We start from the raw sequence: 23,952 nt of genomic DNA, 5'->3' as shown, positions 1-23,952 counted from the left end.
TCAATTAAAAATAGATACACACAACGTAGGGATTCCTTATGACGATCACACATTTTTGGCCACAACTACGTTTATATTTTTTTTTCAATCGAACCTGGGGTTGTTATAATACAATATTTACCGGGTCTCACAATATTTACCGGGTCTCACAATTTCTCCTGCAATTTCCTCCCACATGTTATCTTTTTGTAGTTAGTTATAGTAGTTCGCACCACTTTATATCAGAAATTTCTTTATATTTTTGGCCCAAGCATATTAATTTTTCCTACTTCATTTTAGAAGCCTTCTGTGCGCTTTGAACTCTGAAGAACGTATCCTGCAGGTTTGGACAGGTGCATGCTGGCCGACGACGCGCCGACTTGGCCAATCTATCACGACACGTTTTAATTCTATCCGTATTTTGATGGAATGAGCCGTGTCGTGCTGTAACGGGCAAGTGAGCGACAACCTTTATAGAGAAACTAAATTTCTATAATTTAAGTTTTATAATAAAGAAATAGAGATAAAATGCTTGGGATAAATGAACTTATAAACACAGTAAGCCAATTTATTATTTTGGATCTTTCCAAAATTATACTTCATAGTTTTTGTTGATTATATTAAACAAAATTTCGGTAATCGGCCTAAATTATTATGTACCTACTGACACTGATGGTTTAATATGGGATATCACTGATCTCGATATCTACCTACAAGGCAATTGAAGAAACATTCATTTATTTGATACATCTGACTATCTCAAGATAGTTTTGTGTGTAATGAAAACCTAAAATTGCAGAAAAATAATGACAGAAATAAGGATTTACACATTCGGTGGTAAAACAAATAATTGTTAATAGGTATATTTAACTAAAAGTGCCATTTTCAAATTAAAAAAACCACATTGAGTATCAACATATTTAAACTAATTATTTTTAGTAAAATTTAAATGTAATAAAAAATATCCGTGTAAAAATAATTCGGAATTTCGGCAATACAAAACCATTATGAACGTCATTTATTTATTGATGAGAACAAACGCTGAATGCAAAAATTCGGCAAAAAACTAATAAAGAAATGGTGACTGTTCATACAGGCATCTTCTATAGTTTTTTTATAAAATAAACTTTACAACGAAAACGTTAAATAATTTTCGTCATTTTAAGCACAATAATACTCTTAGTAGACATTCCCATGGTACTTTTCGATATTGTCACGTATTCCTTGTAAAATTAGTTACAAATATGATTTTCTTTGAGTTACTCACTTGATTGCTATGGGGATAAAAGTTTTTACTAAAACGATGGCCTTTCGAAAATAATTGACAATATAACATTATTTTAAACAAAAAATATTTCCATTATTATCATAATTTCTTCATTTTAGGCAAAGAATTCAGCCTGGGAAGGAGCCATGAGAAACTTAGCCGTAATATGGAGCCCCCTAATAAAATATCCTCAAAGAGTATCGAATCATTTTATGCATGTAACGGATTGGTTACCAACTTTTTTTAGTGCTGCAGGTATAGTATACACAGTAGGGTGGCCCAAAAAAATGATTTTTTTTTTCGTCTTTTGTGAAAATATGTTAGTTTATCATGCGTTAAGAGCCCCCTCAAAAAATCAGCTCAAAAAAATTTTTTTAGAGGTCGCCCAAGATTTTTAGAAACCAAAATCGTCAAACTGATTTTTTTTTCAATTTTTTTACTCGTTATTTTATCATTTTCTAGGTTGAAAAAATATCGATTCTGAAAATTTCAAATCGATATTTTAATTTCTAAAGGTCACTCATAATTATTTTAACTTTCAAAGTAGTGTACCTAAAATGTTTTCGAGCGACCTCTAAAAATAAATATCAACGAAGTAATAACTTTTTATTGAATTTGATGAACAAAAGAATAGAAATAAATCACGAGACACTTAAAAAATTTCTCGAGACAAAATTTACTACCGCACTGTGAGTAGCAAATATTTATAATTTTTAATTTTTTTCAATTTAGAACAGCTTGTTAAACAACTAATCGGAATTACTCCCCACTTTTCATCCTTTTTAGGCATACCTATTTTAAATTTAGATATTATAAGGTCTCTGAATGTTAGTGAAGTTTTTGGCGTTTCAGACTATTTTCTGGTTTCATATTTGTGTTGTAACTTCTATAAAACGTAAAATTCTTATTCTTCTTCTTATTGTTAATATTTCTTGAATTTTGAGGAACATTTTTTTATATTAAATTAATTGGGATTATATTTTTACTTTGCAAAATGCGGATGACATGGTTAATTATTTTAATTTAAATTTACTGTATCTATTTAATACTCATGCCCATTTGTGCGCAATTAATATTACAAAAAACATGTTCCTCACAAATACTCTAAAAAAAATATATGAATATACGTTATAAAGCGTTTCTAAAATATAAAAATACTCGCATAATAATTGGGAGTACTATAAAGATTTAGAAATTATGTCAGCAGTGCATAATGAAAAAAAGCATTTCTTAATCACACATTAAAAAATAAGAACAGTAAATCTTTATGGAATTTACGAAGATCTTAGATATAATTAGTAATAATAAAGCACGGGATTTGTCGGAAAACTTGAAAAATTCAAATGCCATAAATATCTATTTTAATGATATTTCACCGCCAACTCCTACTGTAGAACAAATTTCCTTAACAAATACAGGGTGATTCATTAACAATGGGAAAGTCGAAAGATAAAGATACTACAAGTGAAATGGTGACCATTGGCGCAAACATGCCTTATCCGAAAGTTGATAGTTTCGAAAATACAGAGTGTTGAAAGTTAAAATTTTAAATCGTTTTTTTGCGATTATTCTGAAAATATGTAGGTTAGGAACTTGAAAATTTGTGAAACTATATTTTTTTAGGCGACGAATAAGATGCGTGTTGTAATTTCAGCATTGCTCATAGAGGGCGCCACTTACGACCAATTTTACCGAAAATTTAGTTAATAACTTTTTACCCTGTATATTTAACATGAAACTTGATTCAAAACCTGAAAGAGCTATCATTTTTCCATTAATTATGTACTCTTGTTTCATTTCGGTATCTCGATCCGTTTTCGAGAAAAATCGATTTAACGAACACTATGTTTTGATAATATGAGAAATTAAAAGCGAAACAAACCAAGTGTTTCTTCGTGTTATTACAACAATTAACAATAAAACAAATAAAATACGTAATTATGATTTAAAGTAATTGTTCGAAGAATCCACCGTTGACACTGATACACTTTACACGTTTTCTGAGAGATCTTCGAGTTTGAAACAACATATTGGGATTGCGTCTGACTTCGTTGGCAGCGATTTGTATTCTTTGCCACAACTCTTCACACGAGCCAATAGATTCTTTGTAAACTATATCTTTCATTCGAGACCAAATAGAAAAATCAAGAGGATTGAAGTCCGGACTTCTGGATGGCCAAGCAAAAATGCTTACATGGCCAATCCAGCGATTTGGAAAAACTGCATCTAAATATGCACGCACTGGCCAAGAAAAATGCGGTGGAGCTCCGTCGTGCATGAACCACATGTCTCTTCTTAAATAAAGTGGAACTTCTTCAAGCCGTGGAAGCATTTTTACTTGGCCACCCAGAAGTCCGGACTTCAATCCTCTTCATTTTTCTATTTGGAAGAATCTATTGGTTCGTGTGAAGAGTTGTGGCAAAGAATACAAATCGCTGCCAACGAAGTCAAACGCAATCCCAATATGTTGTTTCAAACTCGAAGATCTCTCAGAAAACGTTGTGTAAAGTGTGTAAATGTCAACGGTGGATTCTTCGAACACTGACTTTAAATCATTATTACGAATTTCATTTGTTTTATTGTTAATTGTTGTAATAACACGAAGAAACACTTGGTTTGTTTCGCTTTTAATTTCTCGTATTATCAAAACATAGTGTTCGTTAAATCGATTTTTCTCGAAAACGGATCGAGATACCGAAATGAAACAAGAATACACAATTAATGGAAAAATGATTGCTCTTTCAGGTTTTGAATCAAGTTTCATGTTAGACATACAGGGTAAAAAGTTATTAACTAAATTTTCGGTAAAATTGGTCGTAAGTGGCGCCCTCTATGAGCAATGCTGAAATTACAACACGCATCTTATTCGTCGCCTAAAAAAATATAGTTTCACAAATTTTCAAGTTCCTAACCTACATATTTTCAGAATAATCGCAAAAAAACGATTTAAAATTTTAATTTTCAACACCCTGCATTTCCGAAACTATCAACTTTCGGATAAGGCATGTTTGCGCCAATGGTCACCATTTCACGTGTAGTATCTTCAGCTTTCGATTTTCCCATTGTTAATGAATCAACATGTATACAGACTCTTACCTTTAACAACGGTTGTATTTTTTCCTTCACTTCGGTTTCCTCGCAAGATGTTTGGAAATACATAATCTCGGTTAAAAGTCACTCCATCGGTTCTGATATGAAATCAATTACTATGATAAAGTTAATTAGTGATTTTTTATTAGAACATATTACGCATATAATTAGCACATCTATACATACTTCTACTTTTCCTAGTGCTTGGAAGTCTGCTAACATTATTCCATTACCAAAAAATAGTAATCCGACTGATTTGTCAACTTCGCCCTATTAGCATACTTCCTACACTATCTAAAATTTTTTAATTAGTTTTGAAAAATCAGATATCAAAATATATATTTGGAAATAATATTATTCCAGATTGCCAGTCTGGTTTTAGGTCACAATAAAGTGCTACTACTGCAGTATTACATATAAATAACAGACGATCTTGTAAATGCCACTGATGAGGGTAATTTGTCTTGTTTTGTTGGATATAGACGTTCCGTACCTTGGACCTGATATTCTCATCAGTAAGTTAAAATTTTATGGATTTGATGATTCATCCGTGTCTTTAATCAATAGTTTCTTGCATGATCGTAATCAAAAAGTCATTGTTATTGACACTTACCAATAAATTTGAGTACCTCAAGGTTCCATATCCATACTCAACCCCTTATTATTTTCTATATACATCTCGGACTTCAATCAGGTTTTAAATAAGTGTAATATTCATCACTACGCTGATGATTCTGAATAATTCTTGATAATTTTTTTTATTCCCTAACGAAGCAGTCAACAATTCCTTACTAAATATTTTAGTTGCCCATAAATTAAAATTAAATCCTAAGAAATCTAATACCATCCTTTTTGGTCCCAGAATTAATATAAATTTAATAAAAGAATATCTAAACATTAAAATAGCAAATGAAATCAATAAAAATTACTAATTAATGTAAAAACTTAAGTCTGTTGTCGAAAGTTTGAGGTTTTTCAAGCATATAAATTATTTATGTCAAGTAGGTATCTTATAGTATTTTCAAACCAGCTATACCCAAATCGAAGAATAAAAAATTAACCTCTGCAATGCTTTTAAAGACTGAATTGGCACGTTTACAGATAATTCAGAGTTGTTGGTTCAGACACTTACCATGTAATATTCATAAAATCTTAAGTACTCAGTCCCTGCTATATTTAATTAATTAACTACACAAACTTCACAAAAATATTTCGAATTTTGATTCCCATTATGCCCATTTGCTCGAAATTCCTCGCCACGCTACTGCTCTGTACACTAGGAGTTTCTAAGGAATATCCTTAATTATTAAAAATAAATTATTGCTAGATGCACGTTAATCCTGATGATTTTCATATTTCATTCTATTTAAATTTATTTTTTTAAAGTTGAAAAGCAGTTAAACTGACACTTCGCCCTATTTATTGACACTGTACGTATTTCTTATTTGTATGTACCTATTTCTTGTTTGAAAATAAAGACATTCAGGCCGAGTATGTATCCCATTTTATCATAATAACAGTTATGTTATTTCAGGGCTGTTAACGTTACCTGTTAAGATATAACATGCATGTTATTGAGGAATTAAGACCATTTTTAGCAAATACTCGTATTGCAATTTTGTTGTTTTCTGAAGACGCTTTTGTGTCGACATTTTTAATAATAATTATGCAAAATTATTATAAACAAGTGTCAGTATTAGACAAAAACACATATAACTGACAGATGTCTTTTAGTTTATGAAACATGAAACAAATGCAAACTCATAAATAACGGATAAGTACAACATAAAATAGTTTGTAACATGTTATCTTAAATTATAACAGAGTTTCTTAAAGGCAAGGAATTTGGTGTTGCTATAGTTTAACGTAGGTGTTATTTGTCTAATGAAAATGAACGGCTTGTTAAATTTCCATTTACTTGCCGGTTTTATAAACGCACATCGAAGGTAAGTTGTAAAATTTAAGTAACTTAGGTAGTATATACGTATATGTATACAGCGTGGTAAAAAAGTTCTGCATAAAATTCATATTTTCGTTAAACAATTTTTTTTTCGAAAAACGGTGAGACCCGTCGATTTTGATTTGATCCAGGGCACCTTGTTATGTGGAAAAATTTTTTTTTTGATAATCCACTTACGGCAGCGATGACATAATTTTTTTTTAAATGACAACGCATATTTTTTTCGTTCGAAATTGATGACAGTGATAATTATCTAAACAACGGTGTGAAAATTTCGATGTCTTACATAACAATTTTTTTTAGAAAAATGCACCTTAAGTTCTTATAAGTGATAATTGTCTACTTACACTATTAATGGCTCCGAAAAGGACAAAGTTGACAAAATTACATTTCAAACGAGTAAAATTACACTAATGTTTGTGTAAGTCTAGCGAAATTGTTCGAATTGCCCACCCTGTACCATTTGGCATTGTCCTAAGCGTGTGTAAACGCCGTCTACACTTCGTTCAAGCATTCCCGGGTCGATTTGATTTATTTCAAAACGATTACGGTTTTTAAGTTCTTCCATATTTTTATATATATGTTGTAGACTCGGTTGTAGAACATAGAAAATTAAATGACGTATTTTTTTTATCGGGGGAAAAACATATTTAGGGGGTGAAATACATCCTCAAAGTTCACTCCCCAAAACAGTTTTTTCTAAATATCTGGGGTTTTAATCAATATTTTGGAATGAAAAAAAATGTAAATTGCTTCTTATAAAAAAACAAATGTTTCACATTAGATTACGTGTTTGGAGGCTGCTACCTTAATTTTTTATTTCAGAAAAACTATATTTTTCAAACATTTTTTATATATATAAAAATTCATATTAAAAAAAATAAAAAAATATGATTTATGTAAAGAAATTGAAAAAATAAAGTTCTCTTTTTAGGGGGTGAACAACCCTCAAGTGTGCTGAAAATGTCTGTACGATTAGAATTAACATTGCAAAGTAAAAAAGTTTTTACTTTTTCTCTAATCATACGAATAATTTGTTCTATTAGCCGCAAACAGATTAAACGGACCCCTCATGGTCACCCCCAAAATATTTCTGTAACATCTCAATATTTTGAAATGAAATAAAACGGAAATTACTTCTTTTAAAAAAATAAAATGTTTCACAAGTGATTTCGTGTTTGGGGGTTGCAATCCTTATTTTTTATTTCAGGAAAACAAAGTATATTTTCAAAATTTTTTTATATATAAAAAATTCATATTGATTTGATTCAAAATATTAAAAATCAGTATAATTTATGTAAACAAATTGACAAAAATAATTTCTCATTTTAGGGGGCGAACAACCCCCTAGTAATCCCCTAGTGTGCGAAAAATGTTTTAACTTTTTCTCTAATCATACGAACAATTTTTTCTCTTGGTCTAAAACGGATTTAAACAGATGCAAACTACCCCTGATGTTCACCCCCAAAAACAGTATATCCGTGATATCTCGGATTCTAATAAATATTTTGGAATTAAACAAAATGGAAATTACTGAACCCGTTTATTGGGGGATGAATGGCAGGGGTAGGTGATGAATAGCAGTGGTAGTTTGCATCAGTTTAAATCCGTTTTAGACCAATAGAAAAAATTATTCGTATGATTAGAGAAAAAGTAAAAACTTTTTATTTTAAAATGTTAATTCTAGTCAGCACAGAAATTTTTCGCACACTAGGGGGTTGTTCACCCCTTAAAAAGAGAACTTAATTTTGTAATTTTTTTAACAAATATGAATTTTTTATATACCTATAAAAATTGTTTGAAAAATATAGTCTGAAATAAAAAATAAGGGGAGCAACCCCCAAACACGAAAACACTAATGAAACAACTGGTTTTTTATAAGAAGTAATTTTGCATTTTGATTCGTTCCAAAATATTGATGAGAACCTCAGATATTTAGAAAAATATGTTTTGAGCAGGGGCGAACTTTGAAGATGTATTTCACCCCTAAACATATGTTTTTCCGCCGATAAAAAAAATACGTCTTTAAATTTTTTTTTTGTTTTGTGTGGTTTTTCCCCAAATTCATGCTCAATAAATTAACTTTAGTAGCAAACTGTTGTCATAAAGCATTAATAAGTTTTAATTGTGATGGTTTCGTTCTCCCGGTAGTCGTAGTCTGTTGTTATGAAACATGAAACAAATATGTACCTACAACGTAGAAGGCAAACTCGTAAATAACGGGTACGTACAACATAAAATAGCGCCCGTGTTCTGTTTAATTTCATTACAATTAAATAACATGTCTGTTTTTCTGATACTTATAAGATATTATGTTATTACGGCATGTTATTTACAAACGTTATTTCTAACATAACAATTTAACGTAAATGGGATACATACTCGGCCTGATTTTATTATTATATTATAACTTAACTATGTTCATGGGTATTTTTGTCATTGGAATATTGTATAACTTCTAATATTTATTTTTTTCTGGGATATTATAACTTAACTATGTTCATGGGTATTTTTGTCATTGGAATATTGTATAACTTCTAATATTTATTTTTTTCTGGGATAAATGTCCCATTTGTATTTTTGTAATTCGTGTTATTAAATATCGTCAATAATTTAAGAGTTTGTTCGTGATTTTCTTTGATTATAATTTTTTTTATGTTAATTCCTAAACTTGCAAGTTAGCTCTCGAAGCTTCTCTTTTTACTATCGTTACAATTCAGTCGCTATTACATTTTCCGTGATTTGTTGCGAAAAAGTGCCATTTAGCATCTATGTCGTCGGTACTTTAAACTGACCGAAAATATTACTGGGGCAAATGTAAATGATGGTAATACCCACCATATTGGATCCGTCATTTTGGAATTTCGAATCTTAATGGTAAATTCTCAATTAGTGGTCTTAGAATCATTATTACACGCATTTTAAATGCATATTTTACAAATTTTAAAAATTTAACAATCGTCTTTATTTATATGTTATGAAAAGTAATTTTCGGACGCCATATTTGATGCGCCATATTGTATTTTTCAGAGGGTCACATTTTTCCAAAAATTCATATCCAGACGAACTTTCTAAGACCGCATACGTCTTGATCGGTCAATCCAAATTTTGGGACCAGATTGACATGAAATGTCCCGTATACCATATACAAAGTGGCCCATTAAGAACTAGGACATCCGTCTAAAAGGTTTTGGCGTATGCGATTTTAATGATTTTTTATAAATATTGGTGTACTTGTTCAACCTATTACGATGATGAAACTGCTAATCCACATACTAGAAACTAAAAATTTTTTTGCAACCAATTTTTTCGAAAATGTGGCAACGTGACATTCTCCAGCGGTACTTAAATCCCAAATTTTATAAACTTTTTTTATTGAATTTGTGTTTCTGCTAAAAAATGCACAATTAATTGAAAATGCCTGAAAATGTATTGTTCTTCTTACTTATAAATTAAAGTACAATCATATTAACATAAAAAATAACAGCTACTAAATTTAAATTACCTTTTTTAGGGTTGAACAAAACTGAACTACCAACTATCGATGGTTTGGACATGTGGAATTGTATTTCTGAGGGCACAATGAGTCCTCGGACAGAACTGATTTATAATATAGATGATATCGTTAATTATGGCGCTCTTAGAATAGGTGATTTGAAATATATATATGGCTCAACCAATGGTGGAAAAGCAGATAAATGGTTTGGGAATTCTGGCAAAAGTGATCTTTATATTTATGACAGTCAAGCAGTGCTATCCTCTAAAGCGGCTAGTGCTTTTGCAGGTGTTATAACCCATTCACAAATTAAGGAAAAAAATAAGATCGTTCCAGTCTTAGGAAATGATACTTTTAATTTAACACTCATAAATAAAAAAGCAATTTTACGTTTAAGGCAAGAAGCTACTATTAACTGTCCAGAGGTAAGTCAGAAATCTCAATATAGCAAATGTGATGTGATGACTGCGCCTTGTTTGTTTAATATAACACACGATCCATGTGAAAGAATTAATCTAGCGAAAGAGAAATTGATGGAAATGATGTATTTTAAAGAAGCTATTGAAAGATACAGGAAAACTGCTATATCTCCTAGAAATGTTCCTCAGGACCCCAACGCAGATCCAATTAAATGGAATAACACATGGACTAACTGGAAAGATTATGAAAATGTAAGAAAAAAAATAGTAATTAATCAACTATCACCATTAGCTCTGGGATTACTAATATCTGCTATTATAGTAGTATTATTTATAGTTGTAATGTTAATTAATTTAAATTTAAAACAATTTTGGACGCGTGGGGAAAACAGAAATAATTGTCTATTTAGAAGCAGTGACGAAGATCCTATTGTGAATATAGTAGACAATAAAACTAGGTTATTTGAAGATAAAGAATTACAGGCGAGAGTTTACTTAAAAGAAGAGCTAAGAACCCTTGAATAATGTAATACCAAAAAGGAATGTTGTAGATATTTTTTGTACAGAGCAATATATTTTGTATTTAGCCAATAAATATGTGTTTGCAATTGTTCATAATTTCTTTTTGTACTGAAAAACATTTTTATAATTTTTAGGGGGAAATTCAAGATGGAATTTAAATACTTGGTGACAAATTTATAAAAAAATAAAAGTCAGATGTATATAAGCTAGTGTAGGGAATTTCGAATTAACTATAGCAGATACAGAACCTCAAAGAGGAGGTGCAACCAGCTTTTTCCATGTAACTTTAAAATTATCAAATTCAAAATTTCAGTAAAATTAGTATCAGGCCCTCTATTCAAAGAACTGCTTTGAAATTGCAAGAAAACTACGTATAAATCAGGCACAATGTAAAAACCCAAAATTGAGATATACACAGGAACAAGTAATATTTCACAAGCTACCTTTCCAAAATTGTATTTTATTTTTGACAATTTCAAATCCCGATACCCTTAAAAATTCAATGGAAAAAGAAAGTAATATTGAACTTGTAAATAATGTGTTATAATGGAGACACTTTGACGATAGATATAAATAAAGAATAATGCATTTTATTACGTAAACTTTTTTTGTAACCTAACCCAGCTTTTTTTTGGCCGGAGGGAAAATCTATGATGGGCACCCAGCGCTTAAGTCTAATGCCCCAGGTAGTGCCGAATTCCTACCGGTTAAAACCCCTTCTCCACTTCACACCCAACGCGGAACTATCTTGCCGATCTATCATCGAGATGGGAGAGTTTATGCACTGCTCATGCGTTGGCCTGATCACGGCATTCATCGACTTCCTTCGTTTTCATCTTATGAATGAGCGCGGTACCACTTCTCCAGCAATTTTTTCTTTCGGTATTAAGTGCATGAAGTTATCTCCTATTTCCAGATTATTTGAAATTGCGTCCCCTCCTCCTCTCATCTGGTGCATACATATAAATAAGGTATGCTCTGGATCGACGTTGAATCCGCAGTACATGCATCTCATTTCTCATCTGATGACTTCCCAATTATCTTTGTCCAAGGCCCTGAACTAACACCTAACCCACAATCCGATGTTAGGGACAAGCCTTCTTGTCCATGCCCCCATTCGCTCTCTCTCCCATCTAGTTTATCATTCCCTCTCAATGTTTGCCCTTATCAAGTCCTTCCCCATGATGAGGTTGGTACCAACGTCTTAGAACCAGGCATGCCAATCTTTTATTGCGAGGTCTATTGGAAAGCTACCAACAATCTCCTGCAATGCAGCATTTGACACCTTTCTATAAACACAACCGATTCAAGAGCATCCTACGCTGGGCCTTTGTAAAGCTCTCCCGATATCTGTTGCTGCGCAATGCATCGCTCCATACAGGTTCACCGTATTAAGACTGCGGATAGAAATGTCCTCATCAGAATCCTTCTCCTATACATTGACGGACCCCCTCTGTTCGGTAGGATCCTGGTCAAGGTCACCGCGCTCTTCTCTGCCTTTGCTGTAACCGCCAATACGTGGACTCAATGTTCCCTGGCGGTCTAGCTAGATGCTCAGATATTTTATCTTAGGGAAGCTGATATTAAGCTTTCCCTCAAGATCTGGCATCTGGTTAGCCTTAAATTTTACCATTGACTTTTTCCTATATACTTGGAGGAGCATCGCCTCAGATTTTTCAGGGACGATCTGCAAGTCATTCCCTCCATCAACTCCTCGATTTGGATTAACGCTCTACTTGCCTTGTCCATCAGGGACTTGTCATCGTTCACTCTGACCAGGAGCGCCAAATCATCCGCGAACGCTACAGCCGTAGAGAACGTTCCACTGGGTTAGTCCCAAAACCGAACCCTGTGGAACTCCTTTAGTGATATCTATCTCCAAACCCCGGTTTATAATTAGTTTCCTGTTCCGGAAGTAACTGTTTATCTTCCTCATTAGGCCTACACTGACCCCTCTCCTCTAGTTTATTCAAAATAGTCGGGAAGGATGCCGAATTAAATGCATTTCGGATGTCCAGTTACAATTTCCACTTTTGTGAAAATTCCCGGCTTTGTCCAGTCCCTAATGTAATTATTGAAACATGTATGATGGACTTTTCTCGAAGCCAAATTGTCCTTATGAAAAAGGTTTCCTTTCGGCTAACTGCGCCTCCAGTCTTCGATTAATAATTAGGTACCTTCAACACCTTTGCCATCGCGTCGAGCGTGCAAATGAACTCTCTCAGTTGGGGTTCCCTTTTCTCTTTTTGCAATCGCCTCCTCAACTTCCTCAGCCGCATTGTATCTTCTTAATTCCCAATGGCTCTACTATTAGTCCAATCAATAGGTAGGAAAGCTTATAAAAAATACCACCTGGAAACAAAAAATATGGTGATATAGGAAAAAAATCTAAGATAGTGTATTTTTCCGATGGCGCATAAACGGCGAAGTTATCCTAAAAAAATCATAAAAGTAAAAAAATTGGTTTTTCGCCAATAAAAAAAAACGAACTCCAACCGAAAAAAGTTAAATGAGAAAGTTGTAGCTATTAAAAAAAAAATTAGATATTATTATCGATACGTATTTTTAAATATATCGATTGCTATATTACTTTTCGAAAATTAAAAAATATTAAAAATTTTATCGATATTTCGAAAAAAAGGTCATTTCGAAAATCGGCTCTTCTTGCTCGACGAATAGTCGTAGAGAAATGAATCAGGGCTCATTTTTTTCCTTGAGAGTTGTACTTTTATATTAAAAAAGAGTGATAACGATTTTATTCATTTCAAGTGTACAGAGATGATTTTGAAAAAAGTAAACTTTTTTTTGGGCGCGTTTTTCTTGAATATCTTTCGATTTTCATTTCTCGGCAATGTTGATTACAGGGATCGATTACTGACATTTTTACACGAATTTAAAAAAACGTTGCTCTACGACCTTCTGGAGCCGATTTTTTTTTTCACTTTAAAAAAGGTACTTTTTTGCTTGTCGAGGGCTACACTTACAGCAAGTAAACCTTAAATTGCTACAGATACAACAAAAACAAGAAAAGTCGATTTTTGACGGTTTTTTCGATATATCTCGAAAAGTAATATAGTAATCGATATATTTAGAGTACGTATCGATAATAGCTACAACTTTCTCATGTAACTTATTTCGATTGGAGTTCAAGTTTTTTTTATTAGCGACAAACCGTTTTTTGACTTTTATTAATTTTTTAGGTCAACTTCGTCGTTTATGAAACATGAAAATACAATATCTTTCTTAGAATTTTTTTTCCTATATCACCATATTTTTTTGTTTCCAGGTGGTATTTTTTGTAAATTTAGCATAAGACAGATTGATTGCATTATCTTTAGAGAACAGCTGATGCGCAATTTGTACTTTCCTTTCAGCCTTCAAATTAGTTGATTTTGCAGACCCATCGCCCAAATATCCTCCTCAAATTCGCTGCACAGCTAGGCTCATGTTGACTTCTTCGCTTCCTTAATAGTTGTGTTCAGTACCCTGTGTTTTTCTACATGCTTCCTGATGAGATTTTCAAAGTCAAGTCATTTGGATCTGTCCCTCCTACCTCTGGTAAAAGCTCTTCTTGTTCTATTATACCTCTTTCTCAGTTCGTTGATTTCTTCGCTTCACCAGTAGGGTAATATCGCAACTGCTTCCCGGGCTCAGCAGATGACAGTGCCATTATAAGCCTTTTTGTAACGGCGAAGACGGCGACCATGAAGATGACAACGATAGGGAGCTTAGGAAAAGCACAGCTGAGGTGTCCCATAGGCAAGCGCGAGATAAGTTATATGCGTACGGGGCTAGAAACTCCATGTAAATAAAAGAATATCTTTCATTTTTTTGACCAATTTTACCCCCTCTACTTTCTCTAAGGCCCCAGCGACATCTACAAAATATAGTCGGCTAACACGAGAGACACCTACATATTTGTTTGCATTTCATTCTCATTAATGTTATAAGTGTAAGTATAAGTTAAATTTTGATCATATCTGTATTGCAAAAAGGAAAGAAAATTAATTAGTAGAGATTAATTTTTCAAGACAAAACGTCTGAATCTGGTTCGGGCTGAGGCAGTACAGTATTGGGGGATCATGAAGGCTTGCAAAAAATGTAATAAAATTTCTATGGTCGTATTTAAAAAAATGATGTTGATGATAGTCCTGGAGAGACGAAACGTTATATACAAAAATTGATTCATATAGATAGAGGGCAAAAAGTGGCCATGAGAAAGTGCTGTTCTTTTTTCAATATCACCTCAAACAAGGCTGAAATTAAATAAACACGGATTTCCAAAAATTCGTTTTTTTCAAATATTTCGATAACTAATCATGTTGATTTTTTAGAGGCATAATGTTGGTTCCCTGATTACGCAACTTTGCCCCCATTTAAGCTACTTCGTAGCTCTTACCGTTTCCGAGATCCCTGTAGTGAGAAGCGAATTTGTAACAGCCTGTATGTATTTACCCTAGATTAAACATATAAGGAATACAGAGTAGCTTGCTGCTTGTTCAAACTTGAATGGTAAATTCCTGGTACAAATTTGGTGTGCCTTAGTTTTTTTTTGTAATACAGGAGCGTAATTTCGGTATATGTAGAAAAATTGATTCATAGGTTAATTTAAAACAAAGATAATAATTCGGACACTTTATCTACGAATGAAATAAAACATTATTCTAATAACAATTTTCCACTGTTTTCGATACTTTAAAATAATTGTATATTTTTTTATCAATTAGATTGAAGCCATGCGTTTTTAAACACATATTAGAGAACTTAGGACTTAAAGAGGTTCAATATACCTACTGAAAAAAAAATGTTAAGAAAGTTTTCAAAGTAGGTAATTGAAATCTGTTAATAAATATGCAAACTGACTCGTGTAAAATCAGATCGATTGCCAATGTAGTCTTTTTGAAAAATGATAATGAAAATGATGCTCTTATACACAGGGTCTTATGGGAGTTGGGAAAAAACTTTCATCAAACGTGCATCAAATATTGCTCTTAAAAATGGTTAGGATCGGGAAAATAAAATTGTAATTAAAGAATTAAATATTATTAAACATTTTAAAACAATAAAAATATGCACTTACAATGTAATTATTGAGATAATGGAATGAATAGACAACGTTTTAACAAATTTGAACAAACATCTGATCCAATGAATGGAAATATGGCATCGCTGTACGCTGTATTGTACGCTTGGACTGACGCGCTATATTTGAATAGCTCGATTACTATAAAATTATTCCAGTCGAAAATATATGTAGCAATAATTAATATTAAATAAATTTGTCGTGATCTAATGCAATATAATAGCAATTTGAAATAAAAATTGAAAGAATCTCGTTGCAAAATGAACAGTATAGATGTTCTGTCATAACCTTCAATTCGACAAGGCGACATCCCACTACCATACACTGAGCTCCTTTGTTATCACTAGAGAGCAGACAATGTGTGACTTTAACCCGAAGAATAGGTCAAATTTTGGTAGAGATGTGTACGCGTTCAAAAATGTATTGTGTATAAACTATGCAAAATATAATTATTATGTGTAGCAAATATATCGTATTATCTTCGCGAAGATTTGTACCCTTTATTTAAAATCCATAAATCATGTGAACAGGTTAAATAACGAGAAAATAATTAAGTTAATTTAGTTCTAAAGAAATGAAATGACACTCGCGCCCATCTCTAGTCCTTCCGTCGACATCGGTTGCGTTTATCGAATTCCTATTGGTCAGAATTCAAACTGCAGCCCTGTTATGAATGGAGCGTGAGTTGGACTATTCTATCATGTGCGTCGCCTGAGGCTATTCGTTACATTGACTCCAAATTTCCAATTAAAAGAACGACACTATTTTTAACCGAACTTTATTTAATAAATATGTAGTATACAATTTCTGATTTTCTAAATATTTTATAACGCCTAAAAATGTATGTACCGTGGAATTTTCGTGAATTATCACGTAAATTTCCGATGCATACCCGACACGCCACTGCGTCATGGGTAATGTAACTAGGTTTATGAATGACATATCTATGTTCAAGGTTAAAGTCACAAATTGTCCGCTCTCTGGTTATCACATGGATTCTCGGTTTGCACATTTTGCTTTTTTCTCATTCCACATTCTATCTGTTTCATACGCCGTTTATATTACTTTTGTCTTTACTTTTCCTTTGTATCTTGGATGCTTATTCATATTTACGGTGTACGCGCTAAGCACAGTAGACAGTTGACCCATCTTTTACCACCACGCGACAATGATGTGCAATGTTGCCAGATTTCACCCTAACTTTTACAAGCTCCTAATGAATAAATAGACTTTTATTAAAATAAAAAGTGAATTGCCGTGCATTAAACACAAAAAATATATGCGAGCTAATTATATGTTCATTCGCATATATCATATCTAGTTCTCTCAAATTAGTTTATGTAAGGTTGGTACTGCAACGAAACTCCCGTGCATAGGCTTCCCTCCCGCACCGCCTGTCCCGCAAGAGATCTGTCGAACCTCCTTAACATCAATTTATTCTATTTTAAACAATAAATTTACCATTTAAACGGGAAGATCTTACTAGATTTAGTTTCATAGAAAAATAGAAGAGGTGGAGATAGTATAAATTTAATCCACTTTCAAGTACGGACCTCATTTGGTACTATACACAGGGTGACCCATTAAGAATGGAAACACTCGCGTATAAAAGTTGTTTATGAACCGATTTGAACCGGTTTTTTTTTTAACATAGATCTCCAAAAGCTCTATCTTGATGCAAATTTTTAAGACGAAATTTTGATTTTCAAGACCTATTACGAATTTTTTTTAAGTGAAAAATAAAATTTTGTTAGCGATTTTTTAATAAAAAATCTGACCACCACTGGAATTAGGAACCCCTCAAATGCATTTGTATCAATTTTTGCGAAAAAAAGTTTGCCCCTAAAAAAGTTATGACAATATCGGCATCACCAGTGTTTGCCGTTGTCGGTGAACCTATTCTTTTATAAAAACCGAATAGAACCCAAAGGGAAAGAAAATTAAATAACAAACACTGGTTTAATAATAATTATTAATAAGAATCACAAAAACCACCAGTAGGTATATATAAAATAAACAACGAGTTCGTCAAATTATTATTATTTCGTGGTTATTATGCCAAAACTTACAAATATTACCTTCTTAGACAAAAATAATTACATTTATAATTTTTTTATTCAAAAAGCCACTGGATTCTACAACCATAATCCAATTCTTTATGAAGAATTTTCTGAAATAGTATATTACGTAATAAGTGTTGTAAAAAGCATTTTACGCACGAATGGAAAAGTTACGCACGACGCCGTGTAGCGGCGAGTGCGTAATTCTATGAGTGCGTAATTGCATTACACCACGTATTACGTACTATACTTTACCTACGACCACTACTTTAAATACTTAAAAACACACCGTCTGTGATCAATGCAAGATTCCTATTACGTCGTACGGTAAAAAAATCGCACAGCTTGGTAAAAAAATCGTAGTTTTCCTAGCAACCGCCTAGCAACGTTCAATACAAACAGTATTGTATTGATCGTTGCTAGGCGGTTGCTAGGAAAATTGTGCGATTTTTATACCATACGTAATAGGAATCTTACATTGATCGCAGACGGTGTGTTTTTAAGTATTTACAGTAGTGGTCGTAGGTAAAATATATCACGATATTCCAGAAAATAACGTTGCTTAAAAATAATATGAACAAAATTTGGTAGGTTGTGAAAAATAGAAGTTTAGACAACAAATGTCAAACTTCACAAGTAGTGGCACATTGTAATACTTTTTGTGCATAAGTTCCATAATTCTTTGCGATGGCTCAGTTTAACTTTACATGAGAAAATTGAAATAGTACGCTTTCTGGAGAAAATGATCGGACGGCAAGAGAGGTGTGTATAATTTTTAACAACAGACATCCAGATAGACCTAATATTACGCATAGCACAGTTTTTAAAATAAAAACTAGAAAGGTAGGCAAACTTCGCTGACGCGAAGTTTGACCTTTCTCTCGGGCCTTCGGCCCTCGGGCCGCGCTGCGCACGGCCTGTGCACCGCTCCGCGGTGCTCTCCTCGCTGGTTAGTAGATATAACATTTTTTTAAACACTCTCTACTTTGGTTTTTTACACACCCTGTATATAAAAGTTTGATGAGAATGTTTTTCAAAAAAGAGTAGGCCCCGCTGGAGAAAAGAATAAGAAAAGTTTCTTCCAAACTTCAAAAAAGGGCATCTAGTTAGTAAATATAAAATTTTTCATCCAAAGACTACGTAGGTGAGTCAGAAATGGTAAAATAATAAGTTAAAACATCTGCTTAATAAATATACAAATTTTCATTAAAAGACTGTAGTAAATAAAGACAAAGCTAAAAGTGAAAAGAAACAAAACTGCCCTTAATTCTTTAGAACATCTAGTATATGGATTTTAAAAAAAGCGACTTTTCTTCAAAAGATTTAAAGAAAAAATTAAAAAAATGAAAAATGAAAAATCTAATCCACCTGTGTAAGTTTTACGAATCATCCTGTACATAAGTTGCAAAAAACCTGATTGGTAGGGTATAAGATTTTTCATAAAAATATTCCAGATTTCAGTACAAAATATGAAAATGGAAAAAACAATAAGGAAAGTTTCCTTCTACTCATAATTTTAATCTGCATCAGTATTGTGGAACATTCAATATAAAGATTCAAAAAGACATCCGGTTATTAAATATACAATTTTTCATTAAAAGATTTTAGTAAATAAAAACAAAGTTAAAAGTGAAAAGGGAAAAAAATTGCCCGTTTCGGATGTGGGTCAATTTTGTAGATCACCCAGTACATATATGGATTTTCTAAAAAGCGGCTGCTCAATAAATATACAACTTTTCTTCAAAAGATTTAATGAAAAAATTAACAAAATGAATAAGAGAAAATCTGGTCCACCTGTGTCAGTTTTATGAAACATCCTGTACATAAATTGCAAAAAAACATTTGACACCGTGTGTAGAAATATCTATTTGAAAATTTAGGTAGGTAGTGAAATGAGAAAAAAATCCTAGTCCGTCTGTGTCATTTTTGAAACACTCAGTATATAAATTTGCAAAATGAGTTTTACAATATAAAATTTTTCATAAAAATATTGCCACAATAAATTTCTGAAATATACAGAAACCTCTACACCGATAATTTTAACTTGGGTCAGTTATGTAGAACATGCAGTATATGGATTTTCAAAAAAACCCTTTGGTTAATAACTATATAACTTTTCATGAAAAGATTTCAATAAAAAATTTGGAAAACTGAAGAGATAAGTAAAATCAAAGTTCATCTGTGTCATTTTTATAAAACATTCGGTACATAACTTTTGTAGAAAGCTCGTTCTACTGGTAATTTTAATCTGCATCAGTAACACTCAGTATAAAAATTCAAAAAGACAACTGGTTAATAAGTATACAATTTTTCATTAAAAGACTTTAGTAAACAAAGACAAAGTTAAAAGTGAAAAGGAAAAAAATTGCCCGTTTCATATATGGATCAATTTTATGGAACACCCAGTACATATATGGATTTTATAAAAAGCGGCTGGTCGGTAAATATACAACTATTCTTCAAAAGATTTCATGAAAAAATTAATAAAATGAATCAGAGAAAATCTGGTCCATCTGTGTCAGTTTTATGAAACATCCTGTACATAAGTTGCGAATAAACATTTGACACCGTGTGCAGAAATATCTATTTGAAAATTTAGGTAGGTAGTGAAATGAGAAAAAAATCCTAGTCCGTCTGTGTCATTTTTGAAACACAGTATATAAATTTGCAAAATGAGTTCTACAATATAAAATTTTTCAAAAAAATATTGCCACAATAAATTTCTGAAATATACAGAAACCTCTACACCGATAATTTTAACTTGGGTCAGTTATGTAGAACATGCAGTATATGGATTTTCAAAAAAACCCTTTGGTTAATAACTATATAACTTTTCATGAAAAGATTTCAATAAAAAATTTGGAAAACTGAAGAGATAAGTAAAATCAAAGTTCATCTGTGTCATTTTTATAAAACATTCGGTACATAACTTTTGTAGAAAGCTCGTTCTACTGGTAATTTTAATCTGCATCAGTAACACTCAGTATAAAAATTCAAAAAGACAACTGGTTAATAAGTATACAATTTTTCATTAAAAGACTTTAGTAAACAAAGACAAAGTTAAAAGTGAAAAGGAAAAAAATTGCCCGTTTCATATATGGATCAATTTTATGGAACACCCAGTACATATATGGATTTTATAAAAAGCGGCTGGTCGGTAAATATACAACTATTCTTCAAAAGATTTCATGAAAAAATTAATAAAATGAATCAGAGAAAATCTGGTCCATCTGTGTCAGTTTTATGAAACATCCTGTACATAAGTTGCGAATAAACATTTGACACCGTGTGCAGAAATATCTATTTGAAAATTTAGGTAGGTAGTGAAATGAGAAAAAAATCCTAGTCCGTCTGTGTCATTTTTGAAACACAGTATATAAATTTGCAAAATGAGTTCTACAATATAAAATTTTTCAAAAAAATATTGCCACAATAAATTTCTGAAATATACAGAAACCTCTACACCGATAATTTTAACTTGGGTCAGTTATGTAGAACATGCAGTATATGGATTTTCAAAAAAACCCTTTGGTTAATAACTATATAACTTTTCATGAAAAGATTTCAATAAAAAATTTGGAAAACTGAAGAGATAAGTAAAATCAAAGTTCATCTGTGTCATTTTTATAAAACATTCGGTACATAACTTTTGTAGAAAGCTCGTTCTACTGGTAATTTTAATCTGCATCAGTAACACTCAGTATAAAAATTCAAAAAGACAACTGGTTAATAAGTATACAATTTTTCATTAAAAGACTTTAGTAAACAAAGACAAAGTTAAAAGTGAAAAGGAAAAAAATTGCCCGTTTCATATATGGATCAATTTTATGGAACACCCAGTACATATATGGATTTTATAAAAAGCGGCTGGTCGGTAAATATACAACTATTCTTCAAAAGATTTCATGAAAAAATTAATAAAATGAATCAGAGAAAATCTGGTCCATCTGTGTCAGTTTTATGAAACATCCTGTACATAAGTTGCGAATAAACATTTGACACCGTGTGCAGAAATATCTATTTGAAAATTTAGGTAGGTAGTGAAATGAGAAAAAAATCCTAGTCCGTCTGTGTCATTTTTGAAACACTGTATATAAATTTGCAAAATGAGTTCTACAATATAAAATTTTTCATAAAAATATTGCCACAATAAATTTCTGAAATATACAGAAACCTCTACACCGATAATTTTAACTTGGGTCAGTTATGTAGAACATGCAGTATATGGATTTTCAAAAAAACCCTTTGGTTAGTAACTATATAACTTTTCATGTAAATATTTCAATAAAAAATTTGGAAAATTGAAAAGTTAAGTAAAATCAAAGTTCACCTGTGTCATTTTTATGAAACATTCGGTACATACCTTTGTAGAAAGCATATGATTACTACGATATCAGATTTTTCATAAAAATATTGCAATCAATAAACTGAAATAGGTATATGAGCCTCTGGACTGTTCGAGTTTTAACGCAATTTTTTAGATGCCCTGTATATGGAAACCTATTTGAAATTTTGTATTTTTTTGTTACAGAATGGTTTAAAAAGATGAGTCCATATATAAAATTAAATTGCGGCATTAAATAAAAAAAAAATGTTAGGTTACCTCGTCTGAGATTGAACCCCGACCTAACGAATACAACGGGCCGTTTTTACCAATGCGCTATCGACTGCTTCTCCAACGATCCGTCTATATTGATATTTTAATTTTCATTCACAGCTGAAGTAATTAAAAATTTTTGTAATGTTAAATTTGCATTTTTCTAACACAAAGTCGTCTCGCAAAAGATCCACAATGGGATAAAACAGATAAATAACATCCCATGACTCGGAAGAGTAGTTTAGCCCCAATTTATTTCTATAATTTTTCGCAACTTTTGATGTTTGGGGAGTAAGTAATACTAATGCAATGCAATGTATAGTAGGTAACTAACGAAGCAAATGTACTAATAGAAAGGGTTTAGGTACTATGGATTAGTTTAAAATTATGCAATTTTAGAGGGCAAGTACTTACGTTAATTCGGGCGACAGGTATCCTAATCGTAGGCATGTCAGACGGTAGAGCTACGAAAATGTAAATAACAACCTAACCTAATAATAAGAAATACCTGTATATGTCGTGGCGTAGCAATGTATCAAGGTTAAAAAAGGCCTAGTAAGGTAAAATAACGGTTCGCCGCGACCCCACAGACGTCTTTCGCGTTTGGCGTGAAATTATTTTGACATAATTAATCTGACGTTTCTAACGACGTTCCAATTTTCTCCCGGTGGGCGTGTCTTAAAGCTTCAATCTTACGGCTTGCGAAATGGTCGTCTGTCGTCGAGCAGACCCCAAAAAGAAGGCAAAATTAAATATGAAAACGCGAAAAAAACGTTACAAAAATGCCCCCGAACGACTAAGGAGGAACGACTGAGTATCTGTGCCAAGTCGCACGCCGTTTCGAGGCTCGCGGAGAAGGAATTTTATAGGGCAAAATTCAGATTTTTCGGCCTTCCTAGACAGAGCATTTTAACGTATTTACGGCCGCATTTCGAATCCCGCGTTTGATTTCGCGGAAAGTTGTACATAAAAAGTTGGAAGAAGGCACCCGGTCGATGAATATGAGTATTTTCGGCACGGTTTTAAATGAAATATCGTAGAAAATGGGGGAAATAAAAAATAAAAAAGCCGTAATCGCGCGCGATTCCAGGCGATCGGCGACCGTCTGATTTCAGCGGGAGGGCGTGTCGGACTATCGCCGTTCACACAAAAATTGGGCCGCGCCCCTCGCAGAGCCTGGGGAATTCGAAAAATTCACGGGGAAGGCGTCGAGTTAACGCGTTCTAAATACGACGTCGCAACGCGGGAAGGACGTCGCGACGCTTCGCGCCGAGACGCCCGCCTCTTCGAGGCCCCTGGAAAGAGCCTATCGTCCGGGAAATCGGCTCTTTTTCGGGCTTATCGTGCGACGCAGACGGAGCTATCGGATTTTAATATTTGATAAAAATGCATTTTAAAAAGGGACAATCAACAGAGAAGACGTATTCACGAGCAGGAAATTTTAAATTATTTTACAAACAATCCTCAGAATTGCTAGTT

At 32.5% G+C, this 23,952-nt stretch overlaps 1 protein-coding gene across 2 annotated transcripts in view; it reads left to right on the top strand.

The window, feature by feature from the left end:
• Positions 1-10,824, top strand: part of LOC108904791 (arylsulfatase B-like) — a 62,103-nt gene extending 51,279 nt beyond the window's left edge. For both annotated transcript variants that reach the window (XM_018707469.1, XM_018707470.1), the window contains 2 exons: positions 1,366-1,501; positions 9,811-10,824. In XM_018707469.1, coding sequence (XP_018562985.1) covers positions 1,366-1,501; positions 9,811-10,736 — 1,062 coding nt within the window. In that variant the 3' untranslated portion in view covers positions 10,737-10,824. The remainder of the gene's footprint in view (positions 1-1,365; positions 1,502-9,810) is intronic.
• The last annotated feature ends 13,128 nt before the right edge of the window (positions 10,825-23,952 follow it).

The sequence above is a fragment of the Anoplophora glabripennis genome, unplaced genomic scaffold (genome assembly GCF_000390285.2).
Source record: "Anoplophora glabripennis isolate ALB-LARVAE unplaced genomic scaffold, Agla_2.0 scaffold175, whole genome shotgun sequence".
Lineage (NCBI taxonomy): Eukaryota > Metazoa > Arthropoda > Insecta > Coleoptera > Cerambycidae > Anoplophora > Anoplophora glabripennis.
Note: the sequence above shows the minus strand (reverse complement) of the source record. Positions and strands in the feature narration are given on the sequence as shown.